Source organism: Chrysochloris asiatica, unplaced genomic scaffold (assembly GCF_000296735.1).
Source record: "Chrysochloris asiatica unplaced genomic scaffold, ChrAsi1.0 scaffold00086, whole genome shotgun sequence".
Taxonomy (NCBI): Eukaryota; Metazoa; Chordata; class Mammalia; order Afrosoricida; family Chrysochloridae; genus Chrysochloris; species Chrysochloris asiatica.
In genome coordinates this window covers 2,599-16,717 of record NW_006408604.1, presented here as the reverse complement: position 1 = coordinate 16,717, position 14,119 = coordinate 2,599, and the positions used below count along the sequence as shown (strand labels likewise).

At 34.5% G+C, this 14,119-nt stretch overlaps 1 protein-coding gene across 1 annotated transcript in view; it reads left to right on the top strand.

Moving 5' to 3' along the window:
* Nucleotides 1–10,559, top strand: part of SLCO1C1 (solute carrier organic anion transporter family, member 1C1) — a 61,140-nt gene extending 50,581 nt beyond the window's left edge. Inside the window, exons 9-11 of the mRNA XM_006866011.1 lie at nucleotides 3,201–3,396; nucleotides 8,065–8,230; nucleotides 10,371–10,559. Coding sequence (XP_006866073.1) covers nucleotides 3,201–3,396; nucleotides 8,065–8,230; nucleotides 10,371–10,559 — 551 coding nt within the window. The remainder of the gene's footprint in view (nucleotides 1–3,200; nucleotides 3,397–8,064; nucleotides 8,231–10,370) is intronic.
* The last annotated feature ends 3,560 nt before the right edge of the window (nucleotides 10,560–14,119 follow it).

Here is a 14,119-nt window from a genome sequence, read left to right as displayed (position 1 = left end):
AATTGCTAACACCTATCCCTCCTATTTGGAGTCCTGGTGTAGCACTGTGAGTTAATGTGCTGTCCTGCAAAGTTGATTTGAACCACAAGGTCAGCGGTTCAAATTCACCAGCTGCTGTTCAGAAACCCTATATAGAGTGGCTATGGGTAGGAACTGACTCAACAGCACTTAACAACAACAACACCCCTTCTATTTAAGGAGCACTGGTAGTGTAGTGGTTACAAGTTGGGCTACTAACCTTAGGGTCAGCAGTTCAAAATTACCAACTGCTTCATGGGAGAAAGAAAAGACTTTCTGCTTCCATAAAGATTTACAGCCTCAGAAATCCTACACAGGATTGCTATGAATCGATACTGACTCCATGGCACACAATCATCAACCTTCATCAGTGCTATTTGGAAACCCTAAAAGGGTTCCTATGGGTCAGAACTGACTCAACAGCACTTAACAACAGCAACATCAACAAGGAAGACCAGTAAAAAACACTATTATTCAAATTTACATACCACCTACTAAAACCAGTGATGATGAAATTGAAGAAGCCTACTAACTTGTTCAGTCTAAGATTGATCAAGCATGCAATTAAAATGCATCCAATATTAATGGTGATTGGAATGCTAAGACTGAAAACAAAGTAGAGGGATCAGTAGTTGGAAATTATGGCATGGAAGGTTGAAATTATACTGGAGACCATGATAGAATTTTGCAAGACCAACAACTTATTCATTTCAAATACTTTTTAAAAAAACAACATAAAAGGTGACTATAAACATGGACTTAACCTGATGGAATATATAGAATTCACATTGACTACATCTGTGGAAAGAGACGATGAAGAAGCTCAGTATCAGCCAAAACAAGGTCATTGGCAGACTGCAGAACAGACCATCAATTGCTCCTACAGTTAGTAGAAGAAAAGAAACACAAGTCAATGGGAGACAAAATATAACCTTGAGTATATCCTGCCTGAATTTAGAGACTATATCAACAACAGATTTGATGCATTAGATGTTAAAGGCTCAAGACGCGAAGAGTTGTGGGATGACATAAAGAACATCATACAAGAAGAAGATAAAAGGTCATTAAAAAAACAAGAAAGAAAGGAACAGCCAAATGGGTGTCTAAAGAAATTCAGAAGCTTGCTCTTGAGTGCAGAGAAGCAAAAGAAAATAGAAGAAATGAACTGGTGAAAGAACTGAACAGAAATTTTCAAAGGGCAGCTATAGAAGATAAAGTCAAGTATTATAAGGAAATGTGCAAAGACTTAGAGTATCCAAAGGGAAGAACACACTCAGCATTTATCAAGCTGACAACAATTCCATGGGCAAAACATTAAATGATGCCTAAAGCATCAAAAGAAAATGAAAGGGAGATACAGAGTCACTGTACCAAGAAAAATTGGTCTATGTTCCACCATTTCAAGAGGTAGCATATGATCAAGAAAATGGTAGATATCCTGAAGGAAGATGTCCAAGCAGAACTTGATGATATTGCAAAAAACAAGGCTCCAGGAATTGACAGAATACAAATTGAAATGTTTCAAAAAACAGAACAGCTTTGGAGGCTCTCACTCATCTAAGCCAAGAGAAGAGATCCATAGTTGTGCCAATTCCAAAGAGAGGTGACCCAACAGAATGCTAAAATCTTCAAAGAATACCATTAATCTCACATGCAAATAAAATTTTGATGAATAGAACTCAAAAACAGTTGCAACAGCACGATGACAGAGAATTGTCAGAAATCCAAGCCAGATTCAGAAGAGGACATGGAACTAGTGATGTCATTGCTGATGCATGATGAATCTTGGCTGAAAACAGAGGATAGCAGAAAGATGTTCACCTGTTCTTTATTGAGTATGCAAAGGCTTTCAACTTTGTAGATCATGGTACACTATGGATAACACTGTGAAGAATGGGTATTCCAGAAACTTAATTGTTCTCATGAGGAACCTGTACATAGAAAAAGAGGCAGTTGTTAGGACAGAACAGGAGATATTTAATGGTTTAAAATCAGGAAAGGTGTGCACCAGGGTTGTATCCTTTCACTGTGCTTATTCAATCTGTATGCTGAGCAAATAATCCAAGAAATTGGATTAAATGAAGAAGAGCATGGCACCAGAATTGGAGGAAGACTCATTTAACAACCTGCAATATGCAGATGATACAGCCTTGCTTGTTGAATAAGAATACTTAAAATAATTGCTGATAATGATTGAAGACTACAGCCTTCAGTATAGATTACACTTCCATGTAAAGAAAACAAAATTCCTCACAACTGAACCAATAAATATCATCATGCTAAATGGAAAAAATATTGAATTTGTCAAATACTTCATTTCACTTGGATTTACAATCAGCACTCATGGAAACAGCACTCACAAAATCAAACACAAGACCTCTTTAAAGTATTCAAGAGCAAAGCTATTCAGTTTGAAAACTAAAATTTGCCTAACCCAAACTATGGTATATTCAATCACCTCATATGCATGTGTAAGTTGGACAATATATAAGGAAGACTGTAGAAGAATCAATGCATTTGAATTATGCAGTTGGAGAAGCATATTAAAAGCATCATGAACTGCCAGAAGAGCAAACATATCTATGTTGGAAGAAATACAACCAAAATACTCCATAGAAGTATTAAAGAAAAAACAATAAATTTAAGTTTTTGTTGTTTTTATTAAATTAAAAATCTAGGTCAACAACAACAACAAAATGAATATTTAAAAAATTCTAATTCAGGAAGAGAAATCAAGGCTGTTTTTTAAAATTCCCTGTATTCCATGTTCCTAGTATTCTATGTACAACCTTGAATAAAAATGATAGCTATGTGAATGTTATCAAGTTGTAACTGTCATTCCTGGAATTGGACTAAAATGGCTTCATTCATTCATTCTGTCAGTATTTATTGATTTCCTGACTTGTGCTAGACTTTGTGCTAGGCAAAATTCTTGACTGTCCACTTGAGCTATCATTAATTTAGGGCACATTTACATATCAAAGTTATAGGAAAATATTCCCAAGTGCCAGTAAATGATAGTGACTGAATACTTTTACAACTTAAAATGACAAATTAGTCTAATAATTCACCAGTTACCATTGTAGTATTTTGCATAACCACAGGGAAAATGATAACAAAGATTTCAGAGTTTATCACAGTTTTAGACATTTATACCACAGTATTATTTTCTTGTTCCTCAGGGCTCATCAACATACCTGCAGTGGCTCTTGGAATATTCTCTGGGGGAATAGTTATGAAAAAGTTCAGAATCAGTGTGTGTGGAGCTGCGAAACTCTACTTGGGATCATCTGTTTTTGGTTATCTCCTATACCTTTCCCTGTTTGCCTTGGGCTGTGAAAATTCTGATGTGGCAGGATTAACTGTTTCCTACCAAGGGTATGTTTACTCCTAACATAATTTGAAGAGATTGACTTTTTTAATCAAGTGAATTATTGGTATAGTTTGGAAATAAGATAAATTTCTTTTTAAATTTCAAAACTATGGGGAAGAAATTATTGTTTTAATGTGGAGTAAGTGACAATATTTATGGCTTGAGATCTTTTAGTATAGTCAAAATTTGTCATCTCCTTTAAATCTGAATATGCCTTAGAAAGATACAGCAAATGCTAACCTACATTTACTTTCCAAAATCAACCTTATCATTTTAGGTGGTCAAAAATTATTGTTGTTGCTAAGTGCCGTCAAATCGGTTCTGACCCATAGTAACTCTGAGGAGTGGCTAGTGGATTTGAACCATCAACCTTGCAGTTGAAACCAACCTTGTGGTTTAATGCTTATTCTACAGTGCCATGCCAGAACAGTAGAAAATATACACCCTTGATTTTACCTCTGTCAATCTTAACTAGATGGGCAGTATTCAATATATTATTTAACTCAGTACAGTCTCAATTTTCAGGTTGATTTTCAAGATTTTGAAAGACTTACGTAAGATAAGGTACATGAAAGTTATTTGTATTTTCCTGACACAAAATGGTGCTCCATTTATGGGAAAAATTATTTGTCTGTTTGTTTAACACTTGGATCGCCAGAGAGACCTCTGTGGCATTCTCCATTGTCCCTGATGTACTTAAATCATATGTAGTTTCAGGATAAATTAAGTTTCCAAAGTGGCCCACATGACAGCTCTCTTTAACTGAGTGCCCTACAGGTTGGTCAAGAGAATATTTGTTTATGCCATCTCATATAGAGTGTGTGACTATATTTCGGGGTTTTCAGAGTCTATCTCTCTTAATATAAAATGAAATGTTTCAGAACCACTTTCTTTCTTCCCTTTCAAGAGACCTTTCCATCATTCTACCTCTGAACACAAGTTCCCACAGACAGTTTGCTATCTATCTGTTGTTGCTTAATGCTAGTAATATAGATTGAAAATATTAGTTGTAATCATGAAGTACAAATAGTTTCTGGAGAAAGTAGACACTTTGCATCTATAACTCACCTATGGTAGGTTGACAGTGGTAGATTATTTTTGTTTTGCAGTTTATACAATATCTTAACTGGCATTATTTCACTTGCATCCCACCAAGTGACTGGGTTGTTGTTGTTGTTAAGTGCTGTTGAGTTGATTTTGACCCATATCAACCCTGTATAGGGTTTCCAAGGCTCCTTGGTGGGAATTAAAAGAACGTTGGATCAAAAAGCCTATCAAGTAAATTTAAGGTACCACAACCACCAACATTCCTTCAAGACCCTCTAGATAATAAAATTAACTCACTTTGAATAATACAAAATCTTTGGTTTTATAAAACACTGAAAGTGCTCCAGGGATTGTCCTGAGTTGCTTTCCTCCACAAAACTATTTGATTCTGGATATTGATTCTAGACATTCAATGAAAAACACTACAGACAAGCTTCAGTTATGCCAATGAAAGGAAACTTTCTCAATAATGAAGAAAAACCTGATGTGAGACAATAAAATTATAGTCAACATGACTGAAAAGGTTCTAATTAAATGGTATGCATTTGAACAACTTGCATACTGTCATGGGATCTGACTTTTCTGATATGCCAAATGAAAGATTGGTCTAGGTTATCCCAATGTCCCTTTCAGCACAGGAACTCAACCCTACTGTATCTATAGAGTCTTAGTTAAGATTAGGTAACGATTAGTAGTTTCTAAAAGAGAATAGAATTAAGTAATCTAGAAGGTTCCTAGTCACAGCACCCTATGCACAAGAGAATGAAACACTCCCCGTCCTTTGCCATCCTCACAATTGGTATGCTTGAGCCCATTGCTACTGTTACTGTGGCAAATCATCTAATTGAGGATCATCTTTTTTTTTTTTTTTTTTTTGTGCTGACTCTCCATGTTACCAAGCATGATGCCCTTCTCTAGGTACTGGTCCTTCTAGATAACATGTCCAAAGTATGGCAGATGAAGTCTCACCATTCTGACTTCTAAGGGCCATTTTTCCTGTACTTTTCTAATACAGATTTGTTTGTTCTTCTATCAGTTCATAGTATTCTCAATATTCTTCTCCAATGCAGTAACTTAAATACATCAGTTTTTCTATGTAGGGTCTTCCTTATTCATTTTCCAGCTTTTCTATGCATATGAGACTATGGAAAATACCATGACTTGGTTCAGATGCACCTTAGTCCTCAAATTGTATCTTTGTTCTTTAACACTTTAAACAAATTTTATGCAGCAAATTTGCCTAATGCACTATGTCAGTTGACTTCTTGACTGCTGCTTACATGAATGGTGACGGTGGATACAAGTAAAATGAAGTTTTTGACAATTTTTATCTTTACTCCATTAATCATGATGTTAAATATTTGTCCAGTTGTGAGGGTTTGTGTTTTCCTTATATTGAAGTGTAATCCATACTGAAGGCTGTGGTCTTTGATCTCCATCAGTAAGCATTTAAGTCCTCTTCACTTTCAGCAAGCAAGGTTATATCATCTGTATATCACCAGTTGTTAACGAGTTTTTCTCCAATCCTGATGCCATGTTCTTCTTCATATAATTCATCTTCTCAGATTATTTACTCAGCATACAGATTGAGTAAGTGTGGTATAAGAATACAACCCTGGAACACAGCTTTCCTGACTTAAAACCATTTAAATGTTCCTTTGTTCTGTTCCAACAGCAGGTTCCTAATGAGCACAATTAAGTTTTCTGGAATACCCATTCTTCACAATGTTATCCATAGTTTGTAATAATCTACACAGTTGAATGGCTTTGCATAGTCAATAAAGCACAAGTAAACATCTGTCTGTTATTCTCTGTTTTCAGCCAAAAGTCATCATGCATCAACAATGATTTCCCTAGATTTATGTCCTTTTCTGAATATGGCTTGAATTTCTGGCAGTTCTTTGTCAATGTACTGTTGCATCCATTTGAAAATTATCTACAGCAAAGTTTTTCTTGTATGTGATATTAATGATGTTGTTCAATGACTTCTGCATTTTGTTGGGGCACCTCTCTTAGGAATGGGCACAAATATGAACCTCTTCCAATCAGTTGTCCACAAAGCTATCTTCCAAATTTCTTGACTTAAATGAGTGAGTGCCTCCAATGCTGCATCTGTTGAAATAATTCATTTTGTATTCTTTCAATTCCTGGAAACTTAATTTTCACCAATGATTTCTTACAGCTTCTTCCTTCAGTACCATCAGTTCTTGATTATATGCCACCTTGAACTTGTTTATCGTTAACGATTTCTTTTTGGTACAGCGACTCGGTGTATAATTTACACCTTCTTTTGATGCATCATTCAATATTTTGCCCGTAGAATTCTTCAATATTGTAACTTGAGGCTTGAATTTTTTCTTCAGTTTTTTCAGCTTGAAAAACATTGAGTGTGTTCTTTCCTTTTGGTTTTCTATGTCCAAGTCTTTGCACAGTTCATTATAATACTTGACTTTGTCTTCTTGAACTGCCCTTTGAAGTTTTCTATTTGTCTTTTTTACTTCTTCATTTCTTCCATTCATTTTAGCTTATTTACACTTTAGAGCAAATCTCTTCTAACATTTATTTTGGTCTTTTCTTTCTTTCTTGTCTTTTCAATGACCTTTTTCTTTCTTCCTGTATGATGTTCTTGATACCTTCCCATAACTCTCCTGGTCCTCTTTCATTAGAGTCTATGCATTCCATCTGTTCTTGAGATGGTCTCTAAATTCATGTGGGAGGTATTCAGGGTAACTTGTGATTAGCAGTCCAGTAGACATTAGGATTTACAACACATATTTTGGGGGGACTTAATTTATACCATAGCAGTGACCTAACTGATAGCTGCTCTCCTACAAGCTGAAATATTTATTGATTAGAAATTGTGATTTAAACCAATACAGGAAATAACCATCAGAATTAAGGGACAAAATAACAGATTCTTCCTCCAAAATAGAAAACTATTGTTTGATTGAGTGATTTGCCAGAAATTCTGATTCTCAGACTACTATGTGCCAGACCTTGTTCTTAGTGCTAGAGGTAATGGAAGTGAACCAATGATTTATTCTTGCCCTAACTCTGGTAGCCTAGTGGTTACGAATCGGGCTGCGAACCTTAAGGTCAGCGGTTCGAAACTACCAGCTACTCCGCGGGAGAAAGACGAGGCTTTCTACTCCCGTAAGGATTTACACCCTCGGAAACCCTGTACAGGGTCGCTATGGGTCGGAACCGACTTTAAGGCACTTAACAACAACAACAACAACAGAATGTATATTCCAGTAGAGTATTTATGTAATGTCACTACTCCAAAACTTTGCCTTATTTTACATACATTTGCATAGAATATTTCAGAATGTCTTAAAGGCGGTGGACTGTATTAAAAGTCACAATCTAAGAACTGGATATTGTATAAAGTTGTAAAAATTCAAAGAAAACTTTATAAAGAAAGTTCTTTTATAATCCACATGTATTAAATAGTAGAAGCTGGCATTTCTTTAAGTGTTTTCTAATGTTCATTGTGTTTCCAAAATAAAATCATTATTGGCAATGCCACTTACATCACTCCACTTAAAAACAGAATTAAAAAAATATATATATCAGAGCGCTATCTGCTAAGCATTAATAATGTATATTGTAACATTTCTTTTCAGGAACAAATTTATCTCCTATCATGAGCGAGCACTTTTTACAGATTGCAATTCAAGATGCAAATGTTCAGAGACAAAATGGGAACCTATGTGTGGTGAAAATGGAATCACGTATGCATCGGCATGTCTTGCTGGTTGTCAAACATTAACCAAGAATGGACAAAATATTGTAAGATATCTTCTCCTATAAAGTCCATGTCCAGAGGCATGTTATAATATATACATATACAACTTTATGGGGAGTTGGGAGCTAACCTACAAGTAGATGAATGCTTGTAGGAGTCTTTGTTCTTACCCTACTCTTGTGCTTTTGTGTGGAATCATGAAATGTATAACCATTACTAGTGGAATTAGAATTGTTGAAATGATTGGGGTAAGAATTAGAATGACAAACTAGAAGGAGCTTTTGTAATTTTCTGGTTTTATTCTTTCATTTCATTTATAAGGCATATGAACCTGAAGATGAAGAAGTGCCATGCATAAGATAACAAACTAAGATCTGTGTTGGGACCTGCATCTCCTGACCCTAAGACCTATGTATGGTTCTCAGAGGTTAAGGACCAGGACAAATAAAGACCAGTGTAAGGAGTCAGGTGCAAGGAACCTTCTTGTAAGATTAAAGGTTCTGAGTCTGAGAAATGCAGCTATTTTGTGAAATAATGAAGAAGCAGATAGCTGGGAATGGAAGGCAGTTAGATTGGAAATATAGGTAGGAAACCAGCTGAGAAGGACCTTATATATCAGTCATTCACAGACTCACCTCACTAATCACAACTTTATGTTCTTGTCCCAAACATATACTCTTGGACACAGCTGTCAGACCACTTTCTAATTGTGACTGATGAGAAACCCACCTTTATTTGACAGTTCTGAGGGGCTGTAAACTAGACTGTAAATAGAGTTTACATGTGCTTATCAGGTAAATAGGAATGCTTATTAAATACATCTGCACACAGAAATTAATGCTTTCACTCTATTTATTGTCTCTGGGCTATGAGAAACTTGCTCTAAACTCACATTAATCTAGTAAGTGATGTTTAAGATTTACAAGGTGTTTTTTTTTTTTCTGATAAGCCATAAAAATAATCTTTTATATATTGCTCCTCTTTCTGGAAAAGGAAATGCCAGTTCTATTTTATTATTTATTTTAAAACTGACAAACTCTTCTGTGATGAAAATGACAATTTATCATATATGCACATGCATATATAAAGTTTATAGAAAGAAACTGAAGATATTGCCTTTCTCTTTATTCAAAATATAGTTTAATTTTTCTGGAGGTCACTAAAAATACTGTCCTATCTTTGAATTGTGCCCATTTTTAACACAATTAAGCCAAATTTAACAAATTACATATTGGGGTTGATTGCCTAAAATGTGCCAGATATTATTTCATGTTCTAGATATACAATGATGACAAATCAGATAGTTTCTGCCTTCTTGGAAGTCACATTCTAGTGGGGAAATAGAGTTTAATTATAACTGAGTATATAATATCATGGCAAGTAGTGATAAACACTGTGAAGAAAAATAAATCAGTGGATCTTATTTTAAATAGGAGTTCATGGAACACTTTTCTAATGAAATACCTGAATAAAGAGACTTGCAGTGTGGGTACCAACTGTGCGGCTATCTAAAAGAAGAGCTTATATAATGCCATGAAGCCCGAGCAGCTGTGGAATGTGTGAGACTGACTAGGATAAAATGAGAACTCACATATGTAACTGAGCAGAGTTAGAGGGGGAAGAGTATTTAGCAATGATCTCAGAGTGGAATCCAAAAGCAACATCATGATGAGTTTGTAAGCCACTATTAAAATTTGAGATTTATACTAAACATAATGGGAAGCTATTGGAAGTTTGAGGATAGTCACACAATCTGACTGAAAATTTTCAAATATTTAATTTGATTACTATATGAAGACAGACTATAGCTAAATATGAATTGGAAAAGGTTAAACATGAAGAGATAATAGTTGTAATTAAGGCAATAAATAAGGATGGTTTAGTTTTGCTTGTGGTAATGAAAAAAATAAAGTCTGGTTGGATTTGGGAGGATTTACTGAGTGATTATTCCTATAGATTCAGTAGTCTGGATACCAACCATATGCTCTTTGGATAGTAAACGTAAATGTTTCTGTATAGATTTCACTTTGCTGTATATGTCCTAACAAAGGAGAGTATGAAAACATTTCCCCATTGATTTATGAAATGCTTGCACTATATACAATGAATCTTTTAATAGATATTTATCTCTGATTTTATTTAACTACTCCCTCAATAATTGTATGTTTTCCAATTGTGTTACAGATATTTTACAACTGCACCTGTGTGGGAATTGTACCATCTAAATCAGGAAATTCCTCAGGCATGGTGGGCAGATGCCCAAAAGATAATGGATGTTCCAAAATGTTTCTGTATTTCCTTGTAATTTCAGTCATCACATCTTACACTTTATCCCTAGGTGGCATACCTGGATACATATTGCTTCTGAGGTGAGCATTGATTCGTTGTACCTTGTTATAAGATATAATCAATGAGAGCAGTGATTTCAATATCTGTCCTGTGGGATCATCTTAATTCCTTTAGCCCTTTCAATGAACTTAGTCCCACATCTTTGTTACACGAAAGTTTTCCACTTTAGTTTTTTATGTCCAAAATGTGATTGTTGTTGTTGTTAAGTGCCGTCAAGTTGATTCCGACCCATAGTAACCCCGTATAGGATTTCCAAGGAGCAAATGGTGAGTTTGAACTACCGATCTTGAGATTCACACAACTTTGCAGTCTGGCGCATTAATGCAAAGCTCCACACCAGGACTCCAAAATGTGCTTACATATAGTTTAAAATGTCTGGGGACTGCTAGTCTAGAGAACAACATTAGTGTTTATGTTGCTGTCGTCAATAAATACAGTATGTTACTTACTAAAGCAGATGAAATAGTATTCAGTAGAATACACAAAATTCACTGAATTTATGGGTGATGCAGTTTATAAGGCCTAACATCTAATACCACAATGTTTTACATTTTGATTTTTGTATGGAAGCTATTACTTTTTCCGTATATCCTTGCCCTGACTAGAATTAACTGTGAGCATTTCATGACTGATGAAGTAACTGAAGATCCTGATCCATGAATAGAATGTCAATGACTTCAAACATTTTTGTCTTTTATGAAACCTTGAAGGAATTTTAAAAAATGATCTATTTTTTGCATACTTTAAAGTTAACATTTAAACATTTGTCTCATAAATTTAAATAATTATTCATTTTTGGTGTATTGCAAATATTTACATTGTAAAATATGAAGATTAAGTAAGTCCCTGTTTCAAAAGTATTCCATAGCATCTAAAAATTACAGCATCACTCAATTTCAAATTATTTGAAAAGATTATTTAACAGTCAAAAATGTTGCTACTTACGTTTATCTTATGTTCATGCCTTCATTCAGCTTCTCTATAGAATTTTCATATATTGTAATTTAGTTTATTCTTGAATATTTTATTATCTTACTATACATTTCTATAAATAATGTATATACAAATTCAAGCTTTAAACTACTAATTTTATAATGAGGATTTTCCATGATGATTTATTTTCCTGAATGAATTAGCTTTTCAGATATTACCATTACACAATTGATCAAAATAACCTAAATTAATACAAATTTTGAAAAAATGATTAACCATAAAAGGTAAAATTTGAATTGAAATAAAATTTTCGGGTGAATTGGGTGATGCTTAAATTGATTACCATATGCAAACATATGGTAATATGCTTAATAAGACAAATGAAGAGAATTGCATTCATCTGTAGTTTCCATAGTATATACTACAGAAATTGATTCATAAATATAAACAGAAAAAAATTGTAATTTCTAGGAATCTTTTATTTTCAAAAGTGGTATAGGGATGTTTGCATTCACAAATGAGTGCATGAGTTTGGAAACGTGAGGCAGCAATGCATTCTAGTTCCCTAACCTTCTTCATGGATGACTGTTTCTTCAATGTGATAAATAGCCACCGGGATTAACTAGAACATCAGGCTACTATTATTACCACCTGTTCCTCCCAAAGAACCTTGATATTTGATGTCAGAAGAACTCCTTTGGGTAGAGTGAGGAAGGTTGTAATTGTTTTTTTTAAAAGCAAAGATTAATGGTCATAATACATAGCAAGTACTCAGTAACACTAAGAAACAATTATATGTCATTGTAATTATTAGTGTTTTAATCCAGAGGCCAATCAGTTAATGATATACAACTGTATTAATCATGCTCTTATTATTTTAGTTTCACACACCAAAATAAAATTTTAATTGTTAGAAATAGTACAAACACTTCTTATGCCACAGTAATTATTCATCTCAATTAGGTCCTGTGATTTTAGACTGTTGTTGATTAGTGCCATGGAGTCAATTCTGACTCATAGTGACATTGTATACGGTTTCTGAGGAGTAGCTGGTGGATTTGAATTGCCAACCTTATGGTCCATTGCTGCTACAGAGCCACACCAGGACTTCATGCTTTCAGATTAAAAGACATAAACACTTATGGTTATTGGTTATAAATTATTTATTGTTGCTTCATTTGAAAAAAAAAAAAAAAAGAGAGAGAGAGAGAGGGAGAGAGTCCTGGTGTGGTGCTGTGAATTAATGTGCTGTACTGCAAAGTCATTTTAACTGAAAGATAGTTGGTTCAAGCTCACCAGACACTCCTAGGAAACTGTATACAGGGTCACTATGGGTCAGAACTGACTCGATGGCACTTAACAACATTTAAATTTTTTCTTAGAATGTATTTTTTATTTTTATAATTAAACTTAGGATTTTATTCTACCCAATACTATTTAAATATGTGTAAAGGTAAATTTGCTTTCCAGAAATACAGACTATAAATTCTTTGAAGCATCACATATAATGAAGTATGGCTTTTATACATTTTGCTGAGTCAGAATCAACTCAACAGCATTGGGTTTTGTTTTTAAATGTCAAATACACTATTCACTTCTCCATAAATGCTACTTGAATAATAATGTGATTTCATTTGTGTTTTAGGATATTATTACTATCATTTCTGTTTTCATTGTCTATATACACAAGAGTGAGTAAGAAACTACCTGTACTCTGACTGTAGAATTTATTTTAACCAATTTTCAGAAAAGACAAATACAATGTTTTTTTGACATAATCTCTCTTTTTTTTTTTTAAATGCACTTTGTCCATCAGTCAACAAGCTTTGTGTTCCTTTATTTAAAAATGTTTTATACTGAGCTGCAAGCCACTAATGCACTGCTGTCTTCACTTCTTCATCAGAGGTGAATCTTAGTCCTTGAAGGGCTGCCTTTAGGGGACCAAACAGGTGAAAATATAATAAGGCGAGATCAGGACTATAGGGAGGATGCTTTAACACCTCAAAATGAAGTTTATGCAGAGTGTCAACAGTGTGGACAGAGGTGTGAGGATGTGCATTGCCATGCAAGATCACAACAGTCCTCTGTGTTTAATATGAAGGTGAGGCTTCAGCTCTTCAGTAAGCATCTCACTGTAATGAGGACTATTGATTTTTGAACATTTTTCCTTGTAGTGTTCCAATACTGGCCCTTGAGGATCCCAGAATATTGTAAGCATCAATTTTCCAGCCAGTGGTTGACTTTTGAAAATTTTTCTTGGTCAGTGATTGAGGATGTTCCCATTCCTTATTCTGCTATTTACTTTCAGGCTTGTAGTGATGAACCCATGCCTCATCACCAGTAACAATTTTTTTCAAAGAAACTTTCATCTTTTGACTATTGGTCCAAATTTTGTTTGTAGGTGTCCAAATGCTTCTGTTATGGTCTTCCATGAGTTGTTTTGGTGCCCATCACACACAAACTTTTGAAACCCAAGTCTGTCATGGATTATTTCACAGGCAGAGCCATGTCTGATTTGCAAATGATTTGCCACTGTACTCATCTATTTGACAGAATCATTTCATGTTCACGTTCAATGTTGTCATCAGCCATAGACATTGTTGGGAGTTTTAATATAACAGAAGTGGGGATATTTTTTAACTCACTCTAAT